Here is a 25,533-nt window from a genome sequence, read left to right on the forward strand (position 1 = left end):
TGGTGGGCTAGGGATGGGGCATTTAATTGGGCAGCAGGCGGGGGCCTTGCAGTCTTCTGACCTCTGGCCCAATTAAGTCTGGGGCAGGAAGGCCCGTGGACAGCCTTCCTGTCTTGCTGCCAATTGAGGCCCAATTAACGTGCACTTATGTTATGAGACAGCCTTTTGGTAAAGCTGAGTTATTTAAAAATCCCAGAGGGAAACTTTAAACAACAGTCATAACCTATATTTTCAAGTGGTATGTTTGGGATGCAACTCTAAATTCAGGAATCAGACCACCAGTTCTCATGAGGTTTTATATTACACTAAATGAAATATTTTATTAATTTACACAAGTTAAATACACATGCATGACTACAAATTACTACTATCATAACTTTTAGCAAATTCCTAAACTAATCTCCATTAAGGCAACAGCAGCCCATAGATTTTTAAGCAGACACCAACCAGGCAAAGCATTTTCACCTTACGGATTCAAAATGAGGTTCCTTTTACTTTAGTTCCTGTGGAGTCAGTTGGAGGCTTACAGCTGCTTTGATCTTACATCGCCTATGCTCTGCACACACAAAACTGCTGAAGTTATACCTAGCACAGCTCATTGAATGTAAATTCTCATTGTATCACCAGCCCCTTCTAACAATAGTACCAATTTTATTAGCAATATAAACATATTGCTTGGTCACTGCTAGCTAGGTGCCAGATTTCACCCCACTTCTTGTATGTTCCATTCAAAAAATGCAAATGCACTCTACCTTCCTTACATCTCAAAACTAGTGCACATCAAAGCACCCAGACTAGCTGGCTTTAATCTAATTAAGACACACCCACAGACTAAATCTTTATTTTAAAAGAAAAATATTTTCCAATAATATTATATACCTTAATAGCTTCATGACAACTTAATATCATATTCTTGGCATTGTTTGATTTATACAGAATATTTACTGAGTTTACTCGTGAGATGGTGGTGCAGTGGTAATGTTGTGGGACTAGTAATCCCAAGATCCAGGCTAATGCTCTGGGGACAAATGCCACTATGGCAACTGGTGCAGTTTAAATTTAACTATTAAAATCTGGAATATAAAGCTAGTCTCAGTAATGGTGACCATGAAACTATCAGTGATCGCTGCAAAAATCCATTTGGTTCACTAATGCCCTTTAGGGAAGGAAATCTGCTGTCCTTACCTGGTCTGGCCTACAAGCCACTCCAGACCCACAGCAATTTGGTTGACTCTTAACCGCCCCCTGAAATGGCTTAACAAGCTACTCTGTCCGAGGGAAATTAGGGATGGGCAACAAATGCTGGCCTTGCCAGTGACACCCACATCCCATGAAAGAATAAAATGAATATTTATTGAGCTTGCAGAGGTATGCAAAATGTGACCTTTTTTGGAACACATCTTATTGCTTTGTCCACACCTTCCACAAAGTTGCACAACAGAGCAAATCATGTGACCCTACATCACTCTTTGTGATGATTTACACAGTATCTGATTAGCATATTAAACAGTTAGAATTAATCCATTACATTACAATTAAAGGCCTCATCCAGCTGCCACTGGTATTAAACCAGCAGAATATTTGACGGCTACCATGCAGGGAGCACAATAAGCAAACCGTTAGGCTTTTTGCGGCTTTCCAGGGGGCAAAGCCCTCATTGTCCAGTCGATCGAGGGATCCAACATCAAGCAAGGCAAGCCCACTAAGAGCTCCACCCCTTCCCTTGCTCCTGACCACCCTTCCCCGCAATCCCCATCCCACCCATCAAACCTGTGTCTGGCTCCCATGGAGATCCTGAGCCTCAGGTGTACACAGTACCGGCAGCAGCCACCATCTCCCTGGTGGCACTGCAGAGCAACGAAGAGTTGCCAGCCTCTGATTGGCCAGCAGCACTCGGGGATTGGGGGAGGTGGAATTCCTGCCTTGATCTCAGCGAAGGTCCTCAGCTGCCCGGATAAGTGCCTGATTGGCATTTAACATGGTGATCCCCAAAAAGAGGCAACGCGAGGCTCTTGCTGGCACTCCAGCTAGTGGGCCAGACCCCCGTCGCCTCCATTCAATACCGCCGACTATCTCTGTTTCTCTCTCCACTGATGTGATTTGAAGTAGTGCTGGTTCCCAGTGCTCCAGCAAGTATCTGCAGTGTTCTGTGCGGTAGTGAGTTGTACAGAGCTGGACAGGTACCAGGCTCAATCCAGGGGCACAGGACTCATTTTTCTGGAGTAATTGAGTTATGTGCCCCAAGTCAATTTTTCCAATCTGGAGCTCTCGCCACTGGAGGGGTGGGATCCAGTGTGGGGATGATGCCCCGCACAGTTGACATGCCCACACTTGCTGCCCAAGCTAAGAGGCGAATGCTTGAGTGACGCATTCATCTCCCTGTGCATGCAGGGGGTGTGTGGGATGGAGTGGGGTGGAAGGAGTGGGGTGGAGGTGAGGGATGGAGAGGAACGTGAAGGGATAGGGAGGAATGGGGGAGGGAAGGAAGCTTAAAAATATTCACACCTGGCAGGGGGCCAATTTTAACTTAGGATAATAGTGTAAAGAGGCGATGTTAGCTTGGCAAGACGCCTTTCCCATTTTCTCCTTGCAGGGAAGCAAAACTCGAGAGCGATGCTTAGGGGGTATCACAGACAAATTTTATAGAACGACATTGGCCACTTTATACCGGCACTCAAATTCAAAACAATCCACCTGGTCTCTGTACGAAGTCTAATGTGAATTCAAACTTTTCTCTAGGGCTCCTTCACAGTGATGAGTGTCATCAGTAATCCTTTGTTGGGAGCGTTCATCCTTGGAATATTCCTACCTCCTGCTAACACCGTGGTAAGTAGAGGCGAGGACTGTTCGACAAGGGGGGCTTTTTCTGGATGGCTCATACACCCACTAGCATCAAAATGTGGCCTATCGGTACTTGGAGGTAGGGCAACTTGATGGGAGATCTTGCAGAAAGTTTACATGGGAGCCTGTCCCATTGTATTTTCTATACAAGGCCAACCTGGCTAGCCAGCCAGCTTTCACACTCCAAAAACGCGAGCTCATTTATAGCTCAGCGATCCTAAATCGCACCAGGTCCCATTCACCCTTTCTCTTGCTGACCTGCTTTGGTTCCCTGTCCAGCAGCCCCTCCATTTTAAATCATCCTCATTTTCAAGTCCCTCCTTGGCATCACACAGGCCACCCTTGTAACCTCCTTCACCCTCCAAGATCCCTGCGTTCCACTAATTCCAGCCTCTTGAGCCTCACCAGTTTTTATCACTGCATCTCTAGCAGTTGTGCTTCCAGCTGCCAGACCCAATCTCCGCAATGCCCTCCCTGAACCTTTCTATCCCTCTCCCTCCTCCTTTTAAGACACTCCTGAAAACCTACCTCTTTGACCAAGCTTTTGGCCACCTGTCCTGATAGCAGTTTATCAGCTTGGTGTTAAATTTTGTTCAATAATGCTCCAGCAAAGCGCATTGGGATGTGTTATTGGGCCAGAGGAAACAGCCTCTCTCTATTTTCCCTAATAAATCCTTTAATCATCTTAAACACCTCAATTAAATCACCCGTAACTCTGAATTTACACAATTCATCTGAAAGAAGGCAGTAGTCCAGGGAATCCTGCCTTCTAGGATAAATAATGCAGTTTTAAACTGGGCTGAAATCCTGTCAACTTAAGGCAAGAGCAACTTCCGCTTGTGTTTTACTCGAATTTAAGACAAACAAAATTTACCATATGACGCATTAAGGGGAAACTAACTAAACACATGATAGAAAAAGAAATCGAAGGATATGCTGATAGGGGGAGGTGAAGGAGGATGGGAGGGGCTAGTTGGGTAGAATGGCCTGTTTCTGTAAATTCAATGTGTTGTGTTCCTTCAAACTAACCTGCCAATCCCTTGGTTCCCCCACATACATCATTGATCTCCTATAGTTTAATTTGTTCTCTTATTACTCAGGGGTTCATTTGGATTAATGACTCCCGATCTGTGTCATCTCTTTTCTAGGGCGTATTTTCAGGTTTAGCAGCTGGATTTGCAATTTCTCTCTGGGTGTCCATTGGAGGAATTCTGTACCCACCCACCCCTGAGATAATGGGGGCCCTGCCATTCAACACAGACAGCTGTCACCTTTCATACATTTCCAATGCTACAGTCAATGGCAGTGTTTGGCTTGCTGAGACGAGGACACAGGCGTCTGGGTCAAAGAAGAGGTGAGAATGAACTCTGCTCCATCACAAAGCTTAATACACTCTCTATAATGGTAGCATCGCCACATGGCTCAAGTCAGGTGCTGCCATCTTTGTGCTGTGGGTGAACTAACCTGCCTGCCAATGAGACCTCCGCCCTCACCAGCCCAGCAGCCTCAGCAGCAGCAGCAGCAGCAAGATCTCAGTAGTGGGCTGCTTGTCGGGGCCACAAGCAGCCCCAAGGAGAAAGCCCAATGGGCCTCAGAGCAATTTAACTCTTAAGCCTTTCAGAGAGTTCGGCTATTTTAGGGAGGGAGGGAGGGCGGGGGTCTTGGGGGTTGTGGTTTCTGGCAAGCGGGAGGGTAGGAAGAAAGGGGGAGTTATATCTTAGGGGAGCAGCCTCCCAATGCGCAAAGGGCATCCTGCTGAAGAGAGAACACCCCCTTCCTTCCTACCCTTTTAAAAGTGTATTTAAAAAAAACAGCCTGCTCGCTCCAGCCCCAATTGCCCACGCCAACCATCTTACAGAGTGGGCATCGTATTATCCGGGTTAATTGACTTGTTAACAAGCTCAATTGACCATCGATTATTTATTTAAATATGGAGGGCAGGCTGCCAATTTCGGCACCTACTGTGTTGCGGGGGCGAGCTCTGGGGTGGGTGGGAGGTGTTGGGGTTGGCACCTGGCCTACTTTACCTGCACCCCCCAATCCCCCAACCCCCGCCGGTGGAAAATATATCTGGCGAGGGCACGTAAAACCCAGCCCACAGAAACAGCACAACCTGGGCTCAGGCTGAGAGGTGGAGGCTACACAGTTCCTTCTTGACATCTCTGACAGTTCCGTTGTCATTTTCTGTGTAGGCCCAGCATTGCAGATGAGTTCTACGCCTTATCTTACCTTTACTATGGAATCCTCGGAACATTAACAACAGTGATTGTTGGAATTGGAGTCAGTTATTTAACAGGTATCTGTGTCATACTTCAGGCTGAATCCTGACCAGGAAGGTACTGATTATAAAGTAGTTGTATTATTCTATCAAACTAAATCTTTAGCAAACTTTAAAACAATATTTGAAAAGGAAGTCTTGCATTAATCTATATTGGGTGTGAGAAGGGTGTGGACTCTGATGGGAGTTAGGCTCCTAGTGTTTGGGTTCTGCTATCTTTACTCTCCCCCACCAGCAAGATAAACTTATTCAGTCGAGCTTATAACTAGTTTAAATCCTCAACTAAAAAAGATTTTAAATCATCATAAGAGCTTAGGTCAGCTATGCTGGCTAAGAGTTATACAGACTCTGTTTTTCTCCCCACAGATGCTGTTAGACCTGCTGAGTTTTTCCAGCATTTTCTGTTTCAGTTTCAGATTTCCAGCATCTGCAGTATTTTGTTTTTATGCTAGTTATGGATTTGATTTTAAGATAAAGTACCCTCTCTCCCAGGGGTATTGAGACTAAACAAAGTTATGTCAGAATAAAATATACTTTACAGGTACATTATAGCACAATTATCTCCGTTAAAGAGTTAACCTCTTTCAGAACATAGAACACTTCAATGAAGAATTCTAGAGGAGACAGGGTCCTGAAGTTTTACAAAGTGAGCATATGCATGTTTATATGGTTACCTGATAATATTTTATTATAAACTTAAATCTTGGATTACATTGTTGGAATATTACAAAGTGTAAATACAAGATAAACTAATTCATCTAAATATAAATGCAAAGTACAAATTAATTCATCTAGAAGTAAATGGAAACTTCAAATCCACTTCGAAAATAAATGTAGGATATTCTACCAAATAACAACTAGATGTATACTCACAATCAAAAGTATAAAGCATAGCTTTCTGTTGCCTTGCCTCAGCTCTGAGGAAATCAACTAGGATCTCAACTCAGTGATTGCCATGCAAATCTGGCTCACTTGTTTACTTAAGTCTCTAATTTAAAGAAAATCTGTTGCCTTTATAACAACTTAACCATTGTCTTACTGTTAGACATTTTTGTCCTGAGAGGTTCTTGAGGATCAAAGCGCGTTTTTTTTCTGAAAAGCAGCTGCAGCGTAATCAAGCCTGTTTCCATGTCTGGAAAAGCCTCTTCCCAAGGCCTTTGTGTTTGTGTGTGTGTGTGTGTGTGGAATTACTGCTGTGTTAAATTTTTAACCCTTTCATTGATTGAGTGAAACCCTCAGTGTGAGCGGAAAGGGCATTGATGAGGAGGTATAGATACTAGATGGCCTTTTCTTTTTATTTCTTCTTAGGGCCAACCAAGAGAGAAACCATTGGTGATGGTCTACTCTGGTGGGATCTTTCAAAAGAGAAGTCAGTTTCTGAAGAGACTGAGCAATTGAAGATGAAAGAGGTAAGTTTGAACAATATTAAATTGAAGAGCAGACAATAAGTTGTTGTCCTTATCTCTCACACATTCCTGCTCACACTCAACTCATATATCCCATGTTCTATTCCACACTGCACAGAACATGATGGGGCCTGGGGCGTGGGTATTGGGGCGGGGGGTGTCGAGGCAGGGAGGTAAGGGCGGGGCGGGGGAGTAAGGGCAGGGGCATAGGGGAGGGGGTGTAGGGGGATATATGGGGGTGGCGTAGGAGTGTTTATATCTGGCTCTTTAGTGGATCAGTTGATCATGAATACTTCAATTCACCTGACACAATCAACACAAAATGAAGGTGAAACCTCGTTACCAATCCTGTGGTAACCTTGTTCACCAAAACAAAGAAAGAAAAACTTGCATTTCTATAGCGCCTTTCATGACAACAGGACTTCCCAAAGTGCTTCGAGGCAAAGAAGGGCTTACGAAATGTAGTCACTGTTGTAATGTAGGAAATACAGCAGCCAATTTGTGCACAGCAAGCTCCCACAAACAGCAATTTGATAACGACCAGATTATGTATTTATTGTGACGTTGATTGAGGGATAAATATTGGCCGGGACACTGGGGTGAACACTCCTGCTGCTCTTTGAAATAACGCCATGGGGTCATTTTCATCCACCTGAGAGGACAGACAGGGCCTCAGTTTGTGGCCCCATCTGAAAGGCAGCACTTTGAACAGTGTAGCACTCCCTCAGTACTGCTCTGGAGTATCAGTATTATTGTGCTCAGGCACTGGAGTTGGACTAGATCACTGAGACAAGAGTGCTGAGCACTGAGTCACAGCTGATACCAACACTTGTGCATACACAAATAATATCACATAATTGATGCAACTTTGAATCTGCCCATTTGCAGAGATTTGAGTACATAAAATACTTCAGTGCAGTATTGAGGAAGTGCCGCACTATTTGAGGTGCTGTCTTTCAGATGTGGCACTAGACTGAGACCCCACCTGCTCTCTCAGGTGGACTGCAGCACTATGTCAAAGGAAACGCCCTGGTCAATATTTATCCCTCAACCAACACCTAAAGCAGATGACCTGGTCATTATCACTTTGCTGCTTGAGGGATCTTGCTGTGCACAAATTGGCTGCTGCCTTTTCCTGTATACCAGCAGTGACTACACCCCAAAAAGTGCTTTGCTGGCTGGGGATAGGGCCATGAAAGGCGCTATATAAATACAAGTCTTTCTTTCATTCCCCCATCATCCTCCACCTCACCATTCTTCACGTGCTCCTTTATTGTGGAGATTACATTCCATGATCATCTCAATCTCCACTTGCTTCCTTATCCACAGGTTCCTGTATCGGTAAGCAACAGGCCCCCTCTGGAACAGAAGGGTTCAACGGCATCAATTCTTCCAGTTCATGACAAAACAGGCCTTGAGGAATCACAAGTCCAGCCTGAGGGATTCACTCAATGGAACACCATCACAGATATAAACAGCTCCACAGCCCTGGTTGAAACTTATTTGCCTCCACTGACAGAAACCTGTGTTTGAATCAAAATCCTCCTGGCAGGAAATCCAACACAGCTCAATCCAACCCATGGCCATCAGTGTGATTCCCAGCTCCGCCGTCTATTGTAGATTCATATCACATGCTTCTATTTTGTAAGTCTAGTCTCAGTCCAGTCCCTGTTTGTGATGGGACCACAGAACAAAACTACCTCTAAATCACCACCAGTTGATACTAAATTGGCAATGGCCTCCAGAGAGGGCCTTAGCTGGGATGCAGGTCATTTCCTGTAAATGTAAAGACGGGGAGTTTCTCTGGTTTTAGGGCAAGCCACATCACAAGAGAATCGAGCAACTTTACTCTGTATCTGATCTTGAGGATGTAGTGAACATCCACTTGATCTAACCCCTGCTGTACCTGATCAGGGGGAAACTACATGGGGCAGGACACAGGAAGCTTTACACTGTATCTGATCACGTGTGGTAAATAAGTTTTTACTCTGTACCTAACCCCGTGCTGTACCTGCCCCGTGAGTGTTTGATGGGGACAGTGTAGAGGGAGCTTTACTCTGTATCTAACCCCGTGTTGTACCTGCCCTGTGAGTGTTTGATGGGACAGTGTAGAGGAAGCTTTACTCTGTATCTAACCCTGTGCTGTACCTGTCCTGGGAGTGTTTAATGGGGGCAATGTAGAGGGAGCTATACTCTCTGCCTAGCCCCATGCTGTACCTGTCGTGGAATGTTTCATGGGATAGTGCAGAGGAAGCTTTACTCTGTATAACCCATGCCGTATCTGCCCTGCGGGTGGTTGATGGGACAGCGTCGAGGGGCTTTGCTCTGTATCAAGAACAGGGCAGATGGAATATAATGTGGAAAAATGTGAGGTTATCCACTTTGGTAGGAGGAACAAATATGCAGAGTATTTCCTAAATGGTAAGAGATTAGAAAGTGTAGGTGTACAAAGGGATCTGGGTGTCCATGTCCATAAGTCACTGAAGACTAACATGCAGGTGCAGCAGGCAATTAGGAAGGCTAATGGGATGTTAGCCTCTATCGCAAGAGGATTTGAGTACAGGAGTAGCGAAGTCTTGCTTCAATTGGATAGAAGCTTGGTTAGACCGCACCTGGTGTACTGTGTGCAGTTTTGGTCCCCTAACCTCAGAAAGGATATTAGCCATAGAGGAAGTGCAACGAAGGCTCACCAGACTTGTTCCGGGAATGGCAGGACTGCCCTGTGAAGAGAGACTGGGGTAACTGGGCCTTTCGAAGAGCTCTGAAGAATGAAAGGTGACCTCATTGAAACCTACAAAATACTTAAAGGAATAGACAGGGTAGGTGCAGGTAAGATGTTTCCCCTGGTTGGGGAGTCTAGAACCAGGGGCACAATTTCAAAATAAGGGGGAAACCACTTAGGACCGAGATGAGGAGAAATTTCTTTACTCAGAGGGTTGTGAATCTTTGGAATTCTCCAGCCCAGAGGGCTGTGGAAGCTCAGTCATTGAGCATGTTTAAAGTAGAGATTGATGGATTTCTGATTAACAATAACGTAAAGGGTTATGGGAATAATGTGGGTAAAAGGCATTGAAGTGTTCGATCAGCCATGATCATATTGAATGGCGGAGCAGGTTCAATGGGCTGAATGGCCTTCTTCTCCTCCTAAGTTCCTATCAAACTTACGTTGTACCTGTCCTGGGAGTTTTTGATGAGACTGTAGAGGAAGCTTTGATGATGATGTTTGTCCTTCAGGTTCGAAGAAGACTCTGAATGTGCAGACTCAATGATGAATATAGAGATGGTCAGGTAGTCACAGTCTGGACACACAGAGTCAGAAAAAGTTGGGGCATTGGAGTTCCTATGTTGTGACATGGACAGAAGCTGACCTACAACATTGTTCATGGGCAGCAATGAGACATTGGTGCTGATCTTTTTCAAAAATGACAGAAGATCTATGGATCAGGGCTCTCCAACGAGTTCCTTCTCGCACTAATTCTTCCAGCTCAATAGGCTTGATGCCACACCACTTCAGATTTCCCTTAAACCTGTGCTTGTAGCACTTGCATGGCTGACCTTGGTTTCTTTTGCCAGACGCTAGCTCCCCATACAGCACCAATCTCAGAATGCAATGGTCCTCCATTCTAATTACATGCCCTACCCAGCATAGTTTGGCTCTCAGGAGATTTGCCTCATTACTTGTTGTCTAGGCTCGGTCTAAGATTTTGAGGTTTGGGATCCAGCCTGGCCAGCGGGTGCTGAGGATGGAGCAAAGGGTGCATGTGAAATTGTTCCAACTGCCTCATGTGTTTGTGGTATGAAGTCCAGGACTCAGAGCCAGAGAGGAGGGAAGATAATAACAAGAGCATTGCACATCATGAACCTCGTGGAAAGTAGAATGCCGCGGTGGTTTATGTAAAGCCTGCTGAGCGCCTGGCATATCTTGCTGATCTCAGCTGATATCTCATTGTCAAGTCAACTGTCGCTAGAGATAATGGTTCCAAGGTATTTGAAGCTATCGACATCCTTCAGCTCTGTGTCATTGATGGCGACGTCTGATTGAACAATGCTGGAACTTGGCAAGGGCTGCTATAGAACCTCAGCCTTTCCAAGGCTGATGGTCAGTTCAAACAGCGTTCAAGCCTCTGACAATCTGTCAACCATGACCTGCAAATCACTCGTTTTGTGAGCCATTAGGGCACAATCATCAGCAAAAAGGACTTCCTGGGTGAGTTTCTCAGAGGTTTTGGTATTTGCTCTGAGAGTGAGTGGTCAAGATGATATCTGAGGTACACTCCCTTTTCGAGACCCTTGACAGCAGGGCTAAGGTCACAGGTAAAGTGCAGGTTAAAGAGGTCTGGTGCTAGAATGCAGCCCTGCTTCACTCCATTCAAGATCTCAAATTGATCTGATAATTTGCCGTTTGAAAGGACCTGGCCCGACATTCCATCGTGGAACAGCCGTGCGATCTTAAATTTTTGTGGACAGCCACGTCATTCCAGAATTGTCCAGAGGAGCCTCCCTGTTGACTGTGTCAAAGGCCTTTGTGAGGTCAGCGAAAATGAAGTAAAGGGCCAGGTTCTGCTCGAGGCATTTTTCTTGGATTTGTCTCACAGTGAACATCATATTCACTGTGCTGCACCCCGATCACAGTGAATATCATATCCACTGTGCTGCGACCCAGTCACAGTGAACATCATATCCACTGTGCTGCGACCTGGTCACAGTGAACATCATATCCACTGTGCTGCACCCCGATCACAGTGAACATCATGTCCACTGTGCTGTGTTCCAGTCACAGTGAACATCATATCCACTGTGCTGTGACCCAGTCACAGTGAACACCATATCCACTGTGCTGTGTTCCAGTCACAGTGAACATCATATCCACTGTGCTGTGACCTGGTCACAGTGAACACCATATCCACTGTGCTGTGTTCCAGTCACAGTGAACATCATATCCACTGTGCTGCGACCTGGTCACAGTGAACATCATATCCACTGTGCTGTGACCTGGTCACAGTGAACATCATATCCACTGCGCTGCGACCCAGTCACAGTGAACATCATATCCACTGTGCTGCGACCCAGTCACGGTGAACATCATATCCACTGTGCTGTGACCTGGTCACAGTGAACATCATATCCACTGTGCTGTGACCTGGTCACAGTGAACATCATATCCACTGTGCTGTGACCTGGTCACAGTGAACATCATATCCACTGTGCTGCGACCTGGTCACAGTGAACATCATATCCACTGTGCTGCGACCCAGTCACAGTGAACATCATATCCACTGTGCTGCGACCTGGTCACAGTGAACATCATATCCACTGTGCTGCGACCCGGTCACAGTGAACATCATATCCACTGTGCTGCGACCCAGTCACAGTGAACATCATATCCACTGTGCTGCGACCCAGTCACAGTGAACATCATATCCACTGTGCTGCGACCTGGTCACAGTGAACATCATATCCACTGTGCTGCGACCTGGTCACAGTGAACATCATATCCACTGTGCTGCGACCCAGTCACAGTGAACATCATATCCACTGTGCTGTGACCTGGTCACAGTGAACATCATATCCACTGTGCTGCGACCTGGTCACAGTGAACATCATATCCACTGTGCTGCGACCTGGTCACAGTGAACATCATATCCACTGTGCTGCGACCTGGTCACAGTGAACATCATATCCACTGTGCTGCGACCTGGTCACAGTGAACATCATATCCACTGTGCTGCGACCCAGTCACAGTGAACATCATATCCACTGTGCTGCGACCTGGTCACAGTGAACATCATATCCACTGTGCTGCGACCTGGTCACAGTGAACATCATATCCACTGTGCTGCGACCTGGTCACAGTGAACATCATATCCACTGTGCTGCGACCTGGTCACAGTGAACATCATATCCACTGTGCTGCGACCCAGTCACAGTGAACATCATATCCACTGTGCTGCGACCTGGTCACAGTGAACATCATATCCACTGTGCTGCGACCCAGTCACAGTGAACATCATATCCACTGTGCTTCAACCCAGTCACAGTGAACATCATATCCACTGTGCTGCGACCCAGTCACAGTGAACACCATATCCACTGTGCTGCGACCCAGTCACAGTGAACACCATATCCACTGTGCTGCGACCTGGTCACAGTGAACATCATATCCACTGTGCTGCGACCTGGTCACAGTGAACATCATATCCACTGTGCTGCGACCCAGTCACAGTGAACATCATATCCACTGTGCTGCGACCCAGTCACAGTGAACATCATATCCACTGTGCTGCGACCCAGTCACAGTGAACATCATATCCACTGTGCTGCACCCCGATCACAGTGAACATCATATCCACTGTGCTGTGACCTGGTCACAGTGAACATCATATCCACTGTGCTGTGTTCCAGTCACAGTGAACATCATATCCACTGTGCTGTGACAAAGTCACAGTGAACATCATATCCACTGTGCTGTGACAAAGTCACAGTGAGCATCATATCCACTGTGCTGCGACCCAGTCACAGTGAACATCGTGTCCACTGTGCTGTGACAAAGTCACAGTGAACATCATATCCACTGTGCTGCACCCCGATCACAGTGAACATCATATCCACTGTGCTGTGACCTGGTCACAGTGAACATCATATCCACTGTGCTGTGACCTGGTCACAGTGAACATCGTATCCACTGTGCTGCGACCCAGTCACAGTGAACATCATATCCACTGTGCTGCGACCTGGTCACAGTGAACATCATATCCACTGTGCTGCGACCCAGTCACAGTGAACATCATATCCACTGTGCTGCAACCCAGTCACAGTGAACATCATATCCACTGTGCTTCAACCCAGTCACAGTGAACACCATATCCACTGTGCTGTGACCCAGTCACAGTGAACACCATATCCACTGTGCTGCAACCTGGTCACAGTGAACATCATATCCACTGTGCTGCGACTCGGTCACAGTGAGCGTCATATCCACTGTGCTGCAACCCAGTCACAGTGAACATCATATCCACTGTGCTGCAACCCAGTCACAGTGAACATCATATCCACTGTGCTGTGACCCAGTCACAGTGAACATCATGTCCACTGTGCTGTGTTCCAGTCACAGTGAACATCATATCCACTGTGCTGCGACCTGGTCACAGTGAACATCGTATCCACTGTGCTGTGACCTGGTCACAGTGAACATCATATCCACTGCGCTGCGACCCAGTCACAGTGAACATCATATCCACTGCGCTGCGACCCAGTCACAGTGAACATCATATCCACTGTGCTGCGACCCAGTCACGGTGAACATCATATCCACTGTGCTGTGACCTGGTCACAGTGAACATCATATCCACTGCGCTGCGACCCAGTCACAGTGAACATCATATCCACTGCGCTGCGACCCAGTCACAGTGAACATCATATCCACTGTGCTGCGACCCAGTCACGGTGAACATCATATCCACTGTGCTGTGACCTGGTCACAGTGAACATCATATCCACTGTGCTGCGACCCAGTCACGGTGAACATCATATCCACTGTGCTGCGACCTGGTCACAGTGAACATCATATCCACTGTGCTGCGACCCAGTCACGGTGAACATCATATCCACTGTGCTGCGACCTGGTCACAGTGAACATCATATCCACTGTGCTGCGACCCAGTCACAGTGAACATCATATCCACTGTGCTGCGACCCAGTCACGGTGAACATCATATCCACTGCGCTGCGACCTGGTCACAGTGAACATCATATCCACTGTGCTGCGACCCAGTCACAGTGAACATCATATCCACTGTGCTGCGACCTGGTCACAGTGAACATCATATCCACTGTGCTGCGACCCAGTCACAGTGAACATCATATCCACTGTGCTGCGACCTGGTCACAGTGAACATCATATCCACTGTGCTGCGACCCAGTCACAGTGAACATCATATCCACTGTGCTTCAACCCAGTCACAGTGAGCATCATATCCACTGTGCTGCGACTCGGTCACAGTGAACATCATATCCACTGTGCTGCGACCAAGTCACAGTGAACATCATATCCACTGTGCTGCGATCTGGTCACAGTGAACATCATATCCACTGTGCTGCGACTCGGTCACAGTGAACATCATATCCACTGTGCTGCGATCTGGTCACAGTGAACATCATATCCACTGTGCTGCGACCCGGTCACAGTGAGCATCATATCCACTGTGCTGCGACCCAGTCACAGTGAACATCATATCCACTGTGCTGCGACCAAGTCACAGTGAACATCATATCCACTGTGCTGCGACCTGGTCACAGTGAGCATCATATCCACTGTGCTGCGATCCAGTCACAGTGAACATCATATCCACTGTGCTGCGACCCAGTCACAGTGAACATTGTATCCACTGTGCTGCACCCCGATCACAGTGAACATCATATCCACTGTACTGCGACCTGGTCACAGTGAACATCATATACACTGTGCTGCGATCTGGTCACAGTGAACATCATATCCACTGTGCTGCGACTCGGTCACAGTGAACATCATATCCACTGTGCTGTGACCCAGTCACAGTGAACATCATATCCACTGTGCTGCGACCCAGTCACAGTGAACATCATATCCACTGTTCTGTGACCTGGTCACAGTGAACATCATATCCACTGTGCTGCGACCTGGTCACAGTGAACATCATATCCACTGTGCTGCGACCCAGTCACAGTGAACATCATATCCACTGTGCTGCAACCCAGTCACAGTGAACATCATATCCACTGTGCTTCAACCTGGTCACAGTGAACATCATATCCACTGTGCTGCGACCTGGTCACAGTGAACATCATATCCACTGTGCTGCAACCCAGTCACAGTGAACATCATATCCACTGTGCTGCGACCTGGTCACAGTGAGCATCATATCCACTGTGATGCGAGCTGGTCACAGTGAACATCATATACACTGTGCTGCAACCTGGTCACAGTGAACATCATATCCACTGTGCTGCGACCCAGTCACAGTGAACATCATATCCACTGTTCTGCGACCCGGTCACAGTGAGCATCATATCCACTGTGCTGCGACCTGGTCACTGCGAACATCACATCCACTGTGCTGCGACTCAGTCACAGTGAGCATCATATCCACTGTGCTGCAACCTGGTCACAGTGAACCTCATATCCACTGTGCTGCGACCCAGTCACAGTGAACATCATATCCACTGTGCTGCAACCTGGTCACAGTGAACATCATATCCACTGTGCTGCAACCCAGTCACAGTGAACATCATATCCACTGTGCTGTGACCTGGTCACAGTGAACATCATATCCACTGTGCTGCAACCCAGTCACAGTGAACATCATATCCACTGTGCTGCGACCTGGTCATAGTGAACATCATATCCACTGTGCTGTGACCCAGTCACAGTGAACATCATATCCACTGTGCTGCGACCTGGTCACAGTGAACATCATATCCACTGTGCTGTGACCCAGTCACAGTGAACATCATGTCCACTGTGCTGTGTTCCAGTCACAGTGAACATCATATCCACTGTGCTGCGACCCAGTCACAGTGAACATCATATCCACTGTGCTGCGACCTGGTCACAGTGAACATCGTATCCACTGTGCTGCGACCTGGTCACAGTGAACATCATATCCACTGTGCTGCGACCTGGTCACAGTGAACATCGTATCCACTGTGCTGCGACCTGGTCATAGTGAACATCATATCCACTGTGCTGCGACCCGGTCACAGTGAACATCGTATCCACTGTGCTGCGACCCGGTCACAGTGAACATCATATCCACTGTGCTGCGACCTGGTCACAGTGAACATCATATCCACTGTGCTGCGACCCAGTCACAGTGAACATCATATCCACTGTGCTGCGACCCAGTCACAGTGAACATCATATCCACTGTGCTGCGACTCGGTCACAGTGAACATCATATCCACTGTGCTGCACCCCAGTCACAGTGAACATCATATCCACTGTGCTGCGACCTGGTCACAGTGAACATCATATCCACTGTGCTGCGATCTGGTCACAGTGAACATCATATCCACTGTGCTGTGACCCAGTCACAGTGAACACCATATCCACTGTGCTGTGACCTGGTCACAGTGAACATCATATCCACTGTGCTGTGACCGAGTCACAGTGAACACCATATCCACTGTGCTGCGACTCGGTCACAGTGAACATCATATCCACTGTGCTGCGACCAAGTCACAGTGAACATCATATCCACTGTGCTGCGATCTGGTCACAGTGAACATCATATCCACTGTGCTGCGACTCGGTCACAGTGAACATCATATCCACTGTGCTGCGATCTGGTCACAGTGAACATCATATCCACTGTGCTGCGACCCGGTCACAGTGAGCATCATATCCACTGTGCTGCGACCCAGTCACAGTGAACATCATATCCACTGTGCTGCGACCAAGTCACAGTGAACATCATATCCACTGTGCTGCGACCTGGTCACAGTGAGCATCATATCCACTGTGCTGCGATCCAGTCACAGTGAACATCATATCCACTGTGCTGCGACCCAGTCACAGTGAACATTGTATCCACTGTGCTGCACCCCGATCACAGTGAACATCATATCCACTGTACTGCGACCTGGTCACAGTGAACATCATATACACTGTGCTGCGATCTGGTCACAGTGAACATCATATCCACTGTGCTGCGACTCGGTCACAGTGAACATCATATCCACTGTGCTGTGACCCAGTCACAGTGAACATCATATCCACTGTGCTGCGACCCAGTCACAGTGAACATCATATCCACTGTTCTGTGACCTGGTCACAGTGAACATCATATCCACTGTGCTGCGACCTGGTCACAGTGAACATCATATCCACTGTGCTGCGACCCAGTCACAGTGAACATCATATCCACTGTGCTGCAACCCAGTCACAGTGAACATCATATCCACTGTGCTTCAACCTGGTCACAGTGAACATCATATCCACTGTGCTGCGACCTGGTCACAGTGAACATCATATCCACTGTGCTGCAACCCAGTCACAGTGAACATCATATCCACTGTGCTGCGACCTGGTCACAGTGAGCATCATATCCACTGTGATGCGAGCTGGTCACAGTGAACATCATATACACTGTGCTGCAACCTGGTCACAGTGAACATCATATCCACTGTGCTGCGACCCAGTCACAGTGAACATCATATCCACTGTTCTGCGACCCGGTCACAGTGAGCATCATATCCACTGTGCTGCGACCTGGTCACTGCGAACATCACATCCACTGTGCTGCGACTCAGTCACAGTGAGCATCATATCCACTGTGCTGCAACCTGGTCACAGTGAACCTCATATCCACTGTGCTGCGACCCAGTCACAGTGAACATCATATCCACTGTGCTGCAACCTGGTCACAGTGAACATCATATCCACTGTGCTGCAACCCAGTCACAGTGAACATCATATCCACTGTGCTGTGACCTGGTCACAGTGAACATCATATCCACTGTGCTGCAACCCAGTCACAGTGAACATCATATCCACTGTGCTGCGACCTGGTCATAGTGAACATCATATCCACTGTGCTGTGACCCAGTCACAGTGAACATCATATCCACTGTGCTGCGACCTGGTCACAGTGAACATCATATCCACTGTGCTGTGACCCAGTCACAGTGAACATCATGTCCACTGTGCTGTGTTCCAGTCACAGTGAACATCATATCCACTGTGCTGCGACCCAGTCACAGTGAACATCATATCCACTGTGCTGCGACCTGGTCACAGTGAACATCGTATCCACTGTGCTGCGACCTGGTCACAGTGAACATCATATCCACTGTGCTGCGACCTGGTCACAGTGAACATCGTATCCACTGTGCTGCGACCTGGTCATAGTGAACATCATATCCACTGTGCTGCGACCCGGTCACAGTGAACATCGTATCCACTGTGCTGCGACCCGGTCACAGTGAACATCATATCCACTGTGCTGCGACCTGGTCACAGTGAACATCATATCCACTGTGCTGCGACCCAGTCACAGTGAACATCATATCCACTGTGCTGCGACCCAGTCACAGTGAACATCATATCCACTGTGCTGCGACTCGGTCACAGTGAACATCATATCCACTGTGCTGCACCCCAGTCACAGTGAACATCATATCCACTGTGCTGCGACCTGGTCACAGTGAACATCATATCCACTGTGCTGCGATCTGGTCACAGTGAACATCATATCCACTGTGCTGCGACCTGGTCACAGTGAACATCATATCCACTGTGCTGCGACCCAGTCACAGTGAACATCATATCCACTGTGCTGCGACCTGGTCACAGTGAACATCGTATCCACTGTGCTGCGACCTGGTCATAGTGAACATCATATCCACTGTGCTGCGACCTGGTCACAGTGAACATCGTATCCACTGTGCTGCGACCCGGTCACAGTGAACATCATATCCACTGTGCTGCGACCCGGTCACAGTGAACATCATATCCACTGTGCTGCGACCTGGTCACAGTGAACATCATATCCACTGTGCTGCGACCCAGTCACAGTGAACATCATATCCACTGTGCTGCGACCCAGTCACAGTGAACATCATATCCACTGTGCTGCGACCCAGTCACAGTGAACATCATATCCACTGTGCTGCGACTCGGTCACAGTGAACATCATATCCACTGTGCTGCACCCCAGTCACAGTGAACATCATATCCACTGTGCTGCGACCTGGTCACAGTGAACATCATATCCACTGTGCTGCGATCTGGTCACAGTGAACATCATATCCACTGTGCTGCGACCTGGTCACAGTGAACATCATATCCACTGTGCTGCGATCTGGTCACAGTGAACATCATATCCACTGTGCTGCGACCTGGTCACAGTGAACATCATATCCACTGTGCTGCGACCCAGTCACAGTGAACATCATATCCACTGTGCTGCGACCAAGTCACAGTGAACATCATATCCACTGTGCTGCGACCCAGTCACAGTGAACATCATATCCACTGTGCTGCGACCCAGTCACAGTGAACATCATATCCACTGTGCTGCGACCCAGTCACAGTGAACATCATATCCACTGTGCTGCGACTCGGTCACAGTGAACATCATATCCACTGTGCTGCACCCCAGTCACAGTGAACATCATATCCACTGTGCTGCGACCTGGTCACAGTGAACATCATATCCACTGTGCTGCGATCTGGTCACAGTGAACATCATATCCACTGTGCTGCGACCTGGTCACAGTGAACATCATATCCACTGTGCTGCGACCCAGTCACAGTGAACATCATATCCACTGTGCTGCGACCCAGTCACAGTGAGCATCATATCCACTGTGCTGCGACCCAGTCACAGTGAACATCATATCCACTGTGCTGCGACCAAGTCACAGTGAACATCATATCCACTGTGCTGCGACTCGGTCACAGTGAACATCATATCCACTGTGCTGCGACCTGGTCACAGTGAACATCGTATCCACTGTGCTGCGAGCTGGTTGAGAGCCACACTGACCCTCTGGTAGATTCGTTTCTGCCACAATGATAAGTCTGTTCAGGATGATGCGAACAAAGATCTTTCCTGCTGTGGACGGAAGTGAGATACCTCTGTCGTTGCCACACTCTGCTTTGTTGCCTTTGGACTTTGTAGAGAGCAACAATTGTGGCATAGCAAAAGTCATTTGGCATCTTTTCTTCATTCCAAATGCACAAGAGGATACCATAGAATATCTTTATCACATCAGGGCCTGCCACTTTGAAAATCTCCACTGGGATTCTATCTTTTCCTGAAGCCTTGCCTGGGTTCATCAGCTTAATGGCTCCCTTGATCTTATCAACAGAAGGAAGCAAGTCAAACTTGTCAAGGACTGATCGCTGAGGAACCTTTTTGATGCCTGTGGGGTTGACGGTAGATGGACTGTTTAGCAGTATCTGTCCACACTCTCCATCAATCCTACATGATGTATCTTGCCCTCACTCTCCATTTTCCCCTTCCAGAAAAGGCATAGCCACTTCCATCTTCCTTTAGTGAGGTCTCATCAGTGAGCCTTGTCTCACTCGGTGCCGCAATGCTGATACGATAGAGTGTTCGTTCTTGTCGTTTTTGTCCAGCGGAATTCCAAGCTCCTATGATAAATTGTTTTCATTTCTTTGATTTTGATGTTATTTGACTGCTTCGTGAATGATATGCCAGCTGTGGTAAACTAGCCAGACAATTGTAGAGCAGATAGTATTTGGCGTACCTTTTCTAACCCCCTCCTTCATAAAGGGCGGGCAGTGCTGTCCTAAAGAGGGCTGCCCAGTCACCCTGAATGCTCTTCTGCCCTGGGTACAGAGTCGACTGGCTACTAGTCCAAGGGCTGCCCCTGTGTAGGTTTGTGACTACGATCACTGGTGGTCACCTCCACCTGTCAGTTCACCATGCCCCCATCACCATGGGACTTGGGAAGAAAGAAACGAAGACAGGTTTGCACAAAACCCTGTGCAAGAATGCTTTTAAAGTGGGAGGACCATTGCACAGGAGCGATCCCACTCCCTCAGACACAGAAGCTCAGTGACACAGAGAACCACTACAGACTTAGAAACATAGAAAATAGGAGCAGGGGTAGGCCATTCGGCCCTTCGAGCCTGCTCCGCCATTCATTATAATCATGGCTGATCATCCAACTCAATAGCCTGCTCCCGCTTTCTCCCGATCCCTTTGATCCCTTTCGCCCCAAGAGCTATATCTAACTCCTTCTTGAAAACATACAATGTTTTGGTCTCAACTACTTTCTGTGGCAGCGAATTCCACAGGCTCACCACTCTCTCTGGGTGAAGAAATTTCTCCTCATCTCAGTCCTAAATGGTCTACCCCATATCCTCAGACTGTGACCCCGGGTTCTGGACTCCCCCACCATCGGGAACATCCTTCCTGCATCTATCCTGTCTAGTCCTGTTAGAATTTTATAGGTTTCGATGAGATCCCCCCTCATTCTTCTGAACTCCAGTGAATATAATCCTAACCGACTCAATCTCTCCTCATATGTCAGTCCCGCCATCCCAGGAATCAGTCGGGTAAACCTTCGCTGCACTCCCTCTATAGCAAGAACATCCTTCCTCAGATAAGGAGACCAAAACTGCACACAATATTCCAGGTGTGGTCTCACCAAGGCCCTGTACAATTGCAGCAAGACATTCCTGCTCCTGTACTCGAATCCTCTGGCTATGAAGGCCAACATACCATTTGCCTTCTTTATCACTTGCTGCACCTGCATGCTTACCTTCAGCGACTGGTGTACAAGGACACCCAGGTCTCGTTGCACATTCCCCTCTCTCAATTTATAGCCATTCAGATAATAATCTGCCTTCCTGTTTTTGCTACCAAAGTGGATAACCTCACATTTGTCCACCTTATACTGCATCTGCTATGCATTTTCCCACCCTCAGCTTGTCCAAATCACCCTGAAGCATCTCTGTATCCTCCTCACAGCTCACCCTCCCATCCAGCTTTGTGCCATCTGCAAATTTGGAGATATTACATTTAATTCCCTCATCTAAATCAATAATATATATTGGGAATAGCTGGGGTCCCAGCACCCATCCCTATGGTACCCCATTAGTCACTGCCTGCCATTCGGAAAAAGACCCAAGTATTCCTACTCTTTGTTTCCTGTCTGCCAACCAGTTTTCTATCCATCTATGTCAAAAGCCTTCTGAAAGTCCAAATAAACCATATCCACTGGCTCCCCCTCATCAGCTCTACTAGTTACATTCTCGAAAAATTCCAGTAGATTTGTCAAGCATGATTTCCCTTTCATAAATCCATGCTGACTCTGTCCGATTCTGCCACTGTTTTCCAAGTGCTCAGCTATTAAATCTTTTATAATGGACTCTAGAATTTTCCCCACTACTGACGTCAGGCTGACTGGTCTATAATTCCCTGTTTTCTCTCTACCTTCCTTTTTAAATAGTGGGGTTACATTAGCTACCCTCCAATCTGTGGGAACTGTTCCAGAGTCTATAGAATCTCGGAAGATGACCACCAATGTATCCACTATTTCTAGGGCCACTTCCTTAAGTACTCTGGGATGTAGATTATCAGGCCCTGGGGATTTATCAGCCTTCAATCCCATCAATTTCCCCAAAACCATTTCCCTACTAATACTGATTTCTTTCAGTTCCTCCCTCTCACTAAACCCTGTGATCCCCAACATTTCTGGTATGTTATTAGTGTCCTCCTTTGTGAAGACAGAACCAAAGTATGTATTTAGCTGGTCGGCCATTTCTTTGTTCCCCATTATAAATTCCCCTGTTTCTGACTGTAAGGGACCTACATTTATCTTCACCAATCATTTTCTCTTCACATACCTATAGAAACTTTTACAGTCAGTTTTTATGTTCCCCGCAAGCTTACTCTCGTACTCTATTTTCCCCTTGCTAATCAATCCCTTGGTCCTTCTTTGCTGAATTCTAAACTGCTCCCAATCCTCAGGTCTGTTGTTTTTTCTGGCCAATTTGTATGCCTCTTCCTTGGATCTAATACTATCTCTAATTTCCCTTGTAAGCAATGGTTCGGCCACCTTTCCTGTTTTACTTTTGCACCAGACAGGAATAAACAATTGTTGCAGTTCACCCATGCGCTCTTTGAATGTTTGCCATTGCCTATCCACCGTCATCCCTTAAGTAACATTTCCCAATCCATCGTAGCCAACTTGTGCCTCATACCATCGTAGTTTCCTTTATTAAGATTCAGGACCCTAGTCTCAGAATCAACTACGTCACTCTCCATCTTGATGAAGAATTCTATCATAACATGATCGCTCATCCCCAAGGGGCCTCGCACAACTAGATTGCCAATTATTCCTTTCTCATTACACAATACCCAGTCTAGGATGGCCTGTTCTCTAGTTGGTTCCTCAAAGTATTGGTCCAGAAAACCACTTCGTACGCACTCCAGGAAATCCCCCTCTACGGAATTGTTACTAATTTGATTTGCCCAATCTATAAGCAGATTAAAGTCACCCATAATTACAGATCTTCCTTTATTGTATGCGTCTCTAATTTCCTGTTTAATGCCATTCCCAAAATCACCACTACAGTTTGGGGGTCTATATACAACCCCCACTAATGTTTTTTGCCCCTTAGTGTTTCTCAGCTCTACCCATACAGATCCCACATCGTCGGAGCTAATATCTTTCCTCACTATTGCATTGATTTCCTCTTTAACCAGCAATGCAACTCCACCACCTTTTCCTTTTTGTCTGTCCTTCCTAAATACTGAATACCCCTGGATGTTCAGTTCCCATCCCTGGTCACCCTGCAGCCATGTCTCCGTAATCCCGACTATATCATACCTGTTTACATCTATTTGCACAGTTAATTCATCCACTTTATTGCGAATGCTCCTCGTGTTAAGGCACAAAGCTTCAGGCTTGTCTTTTTAACATTACTTGTCCCGTTTCCACTATTTTTCACTGAGGCCCTGTTTGATTCTTGCCCTTGATTTCTCTGACTATCACCTTTCTTATTCCCCTTTCTGTGTTTTGTTCTGGTCCTTGATTCCCGCTCCTCTCACTCCTTGCAGGTTCCCATCCCCCTGCCATTTTAGTTTAAACCTTCCCCAACCACTCTAGCAAATATTCCCCCTAGGACATCAGTCCCAGTCCTGCCCGGGTGTAACCCGTCCAGTTTGTACTGGTCCCACCTCCCCCAGAACTGGTCCCAGTGTCCCAGGAAACCCTTCCCCTCACACTATCTCTTCAGCCACATATTCATCCAATATATTCTGCTATTTCTACTCTGACTAGCACTTGGCACTGGTAGTAATCCTGAGATCACTACCTTTGAAGTCCTACTTTTCAACTTACTTCCTAACTCGCTATATTCTGCTTTTAGGACCTCATCCCTTTTTTTACCTATGCCGTTTGTACCGATGTGTACCACCCTCACCCTTCAGAATGTCCTCTAGCCGCTCTGAGACATCCTTGACCTTAGCACCAGGGAGGCAACATGCCATCCTGGAGTCTCGTTTGCGGCCACAGAAACACCTATCTATTCCCCTTACAATTGAGGCCATTCCCCTCAACAGGATCCAAAGCGGTATATCTGTTTTGCAGGGGAATAGCCACAGGAGATTCCTGCACTGCCTGCCCAGTCCTCTTGCTCTGCTTGGTGGTCACCCATCCCCTTCCTGCCTCCAATGTGACCACCTCTCTATACGTGCTATCCACGATACTCTCCGCCTCGCGGAGGCTCCACTGTGTCCCCAGCCACTGCTCCAGCTCTGAATCCCGGGCTTCCAGGAGCTGCACTTCCTGCACACATGCTGACCCCGGACACTGGAAATGTTCCCGGCTTCCCACATAAAGCAGGAGGAGCACACCACAGCTTTGAGCTCTCCTGACATGACTTACCCCTTTAAATTAAATTAAACCTTTTGGAAGATACTTAATATCAAATAATATCAATTACTCTAGGGCCCTTCTTCCCTGCTCCTCGTTGTTTCAGAATATATCCCTTACAAACGATGAACCACGAAATAAGACCTTAAAAACTATTCGCGATAAAAGTAGTAAATATTTACCCGACCGTACTCACAGTACTCAAAGGATCATTTATCACCCTCCTCACCGATCTCCCTCAGTCACCAAACTTAAGCACTTTACTGCAGCCCAAAGCAGCACTCCAGTGCAGACAAAGTCAGCTCTGTAAGATGGCCGGTTTTTATACTCTCTGAATCTTGCCTCTGAAAACCTGTTTAAGCCAGTTATCTAATTAGCTAGTTGTAGCTGCAAGCAGAGCCGGTATAAACCCTGTTTTAAAGCTGGCCTAAAACCCACCTTCTTCCAACCCAAACATCAACTTTTAGTTAATTATTAAATTTAAAGTAGACCAGACTTTAGATAGAAATTGGCCCTTAAATTCCCTCAGTCACCAAACTCCAGCTTAAGCACTCTACCGCAGCCCAAAGCAGCACTCCAGTGCAGACAAAGACTTCTTTGGCTGCAGTGGATGACCAT

The 25,533-nt window shown here is 47.2% G+C and overlaps 1 protein-coding gene across 1 annotated transcript in view; it reads left to right on the forward strand.

The window, feature by feature from the left end:
• slc5a5 (solute carrier family 5 member 5) overlaps window positions 1-8,074 on the forward strand; it is a 40,679-nt gene extending 32,605 nt beyond the window's left edge. The window contains exons 11-15 of the mRNA XM_078556353.1: window positions 2,740-2,826; window positions 3,990-4,195; window positions 5,034-5,137; window positions 6,428-6,528; window positions 7,855-8,074. Coding sequence (XP_078412479.1) covers window positions 2,740-2,826; window positions 3,990-4,195; window positions 5,034-5,137; window positions 6,428-6,528; window positions 7,855-8,058 — 702 coding nt within the window. The 3' untranslated portion in view covers window positions 8,059-8,074. The remainder of the gene's footprint in view (window positions 1-2,739; window positions 2,827-3,989; window positions 4,196-5,033; window positions 5,138-6,427; window positions 6,529-7,854) is intronic.
• Window positions 8,075-25,533: the final 17,459 nt, after the last annotated feature.

The sequence above is a fragment of the Cetorhinus maximus genome, chromosome 13 (assembly GCF_964194155.1).
Source record: "Cetorhinus maximus chromosome 13, sCetMax3.hap1.1, whole genome shotgun sequence".
NCBI lineage: Eukaryota > Metazoa > Chordata > Chondrichthyes > Lamniformes > Cetorhinidae > Cetorhinus > Cetorhinus maximus.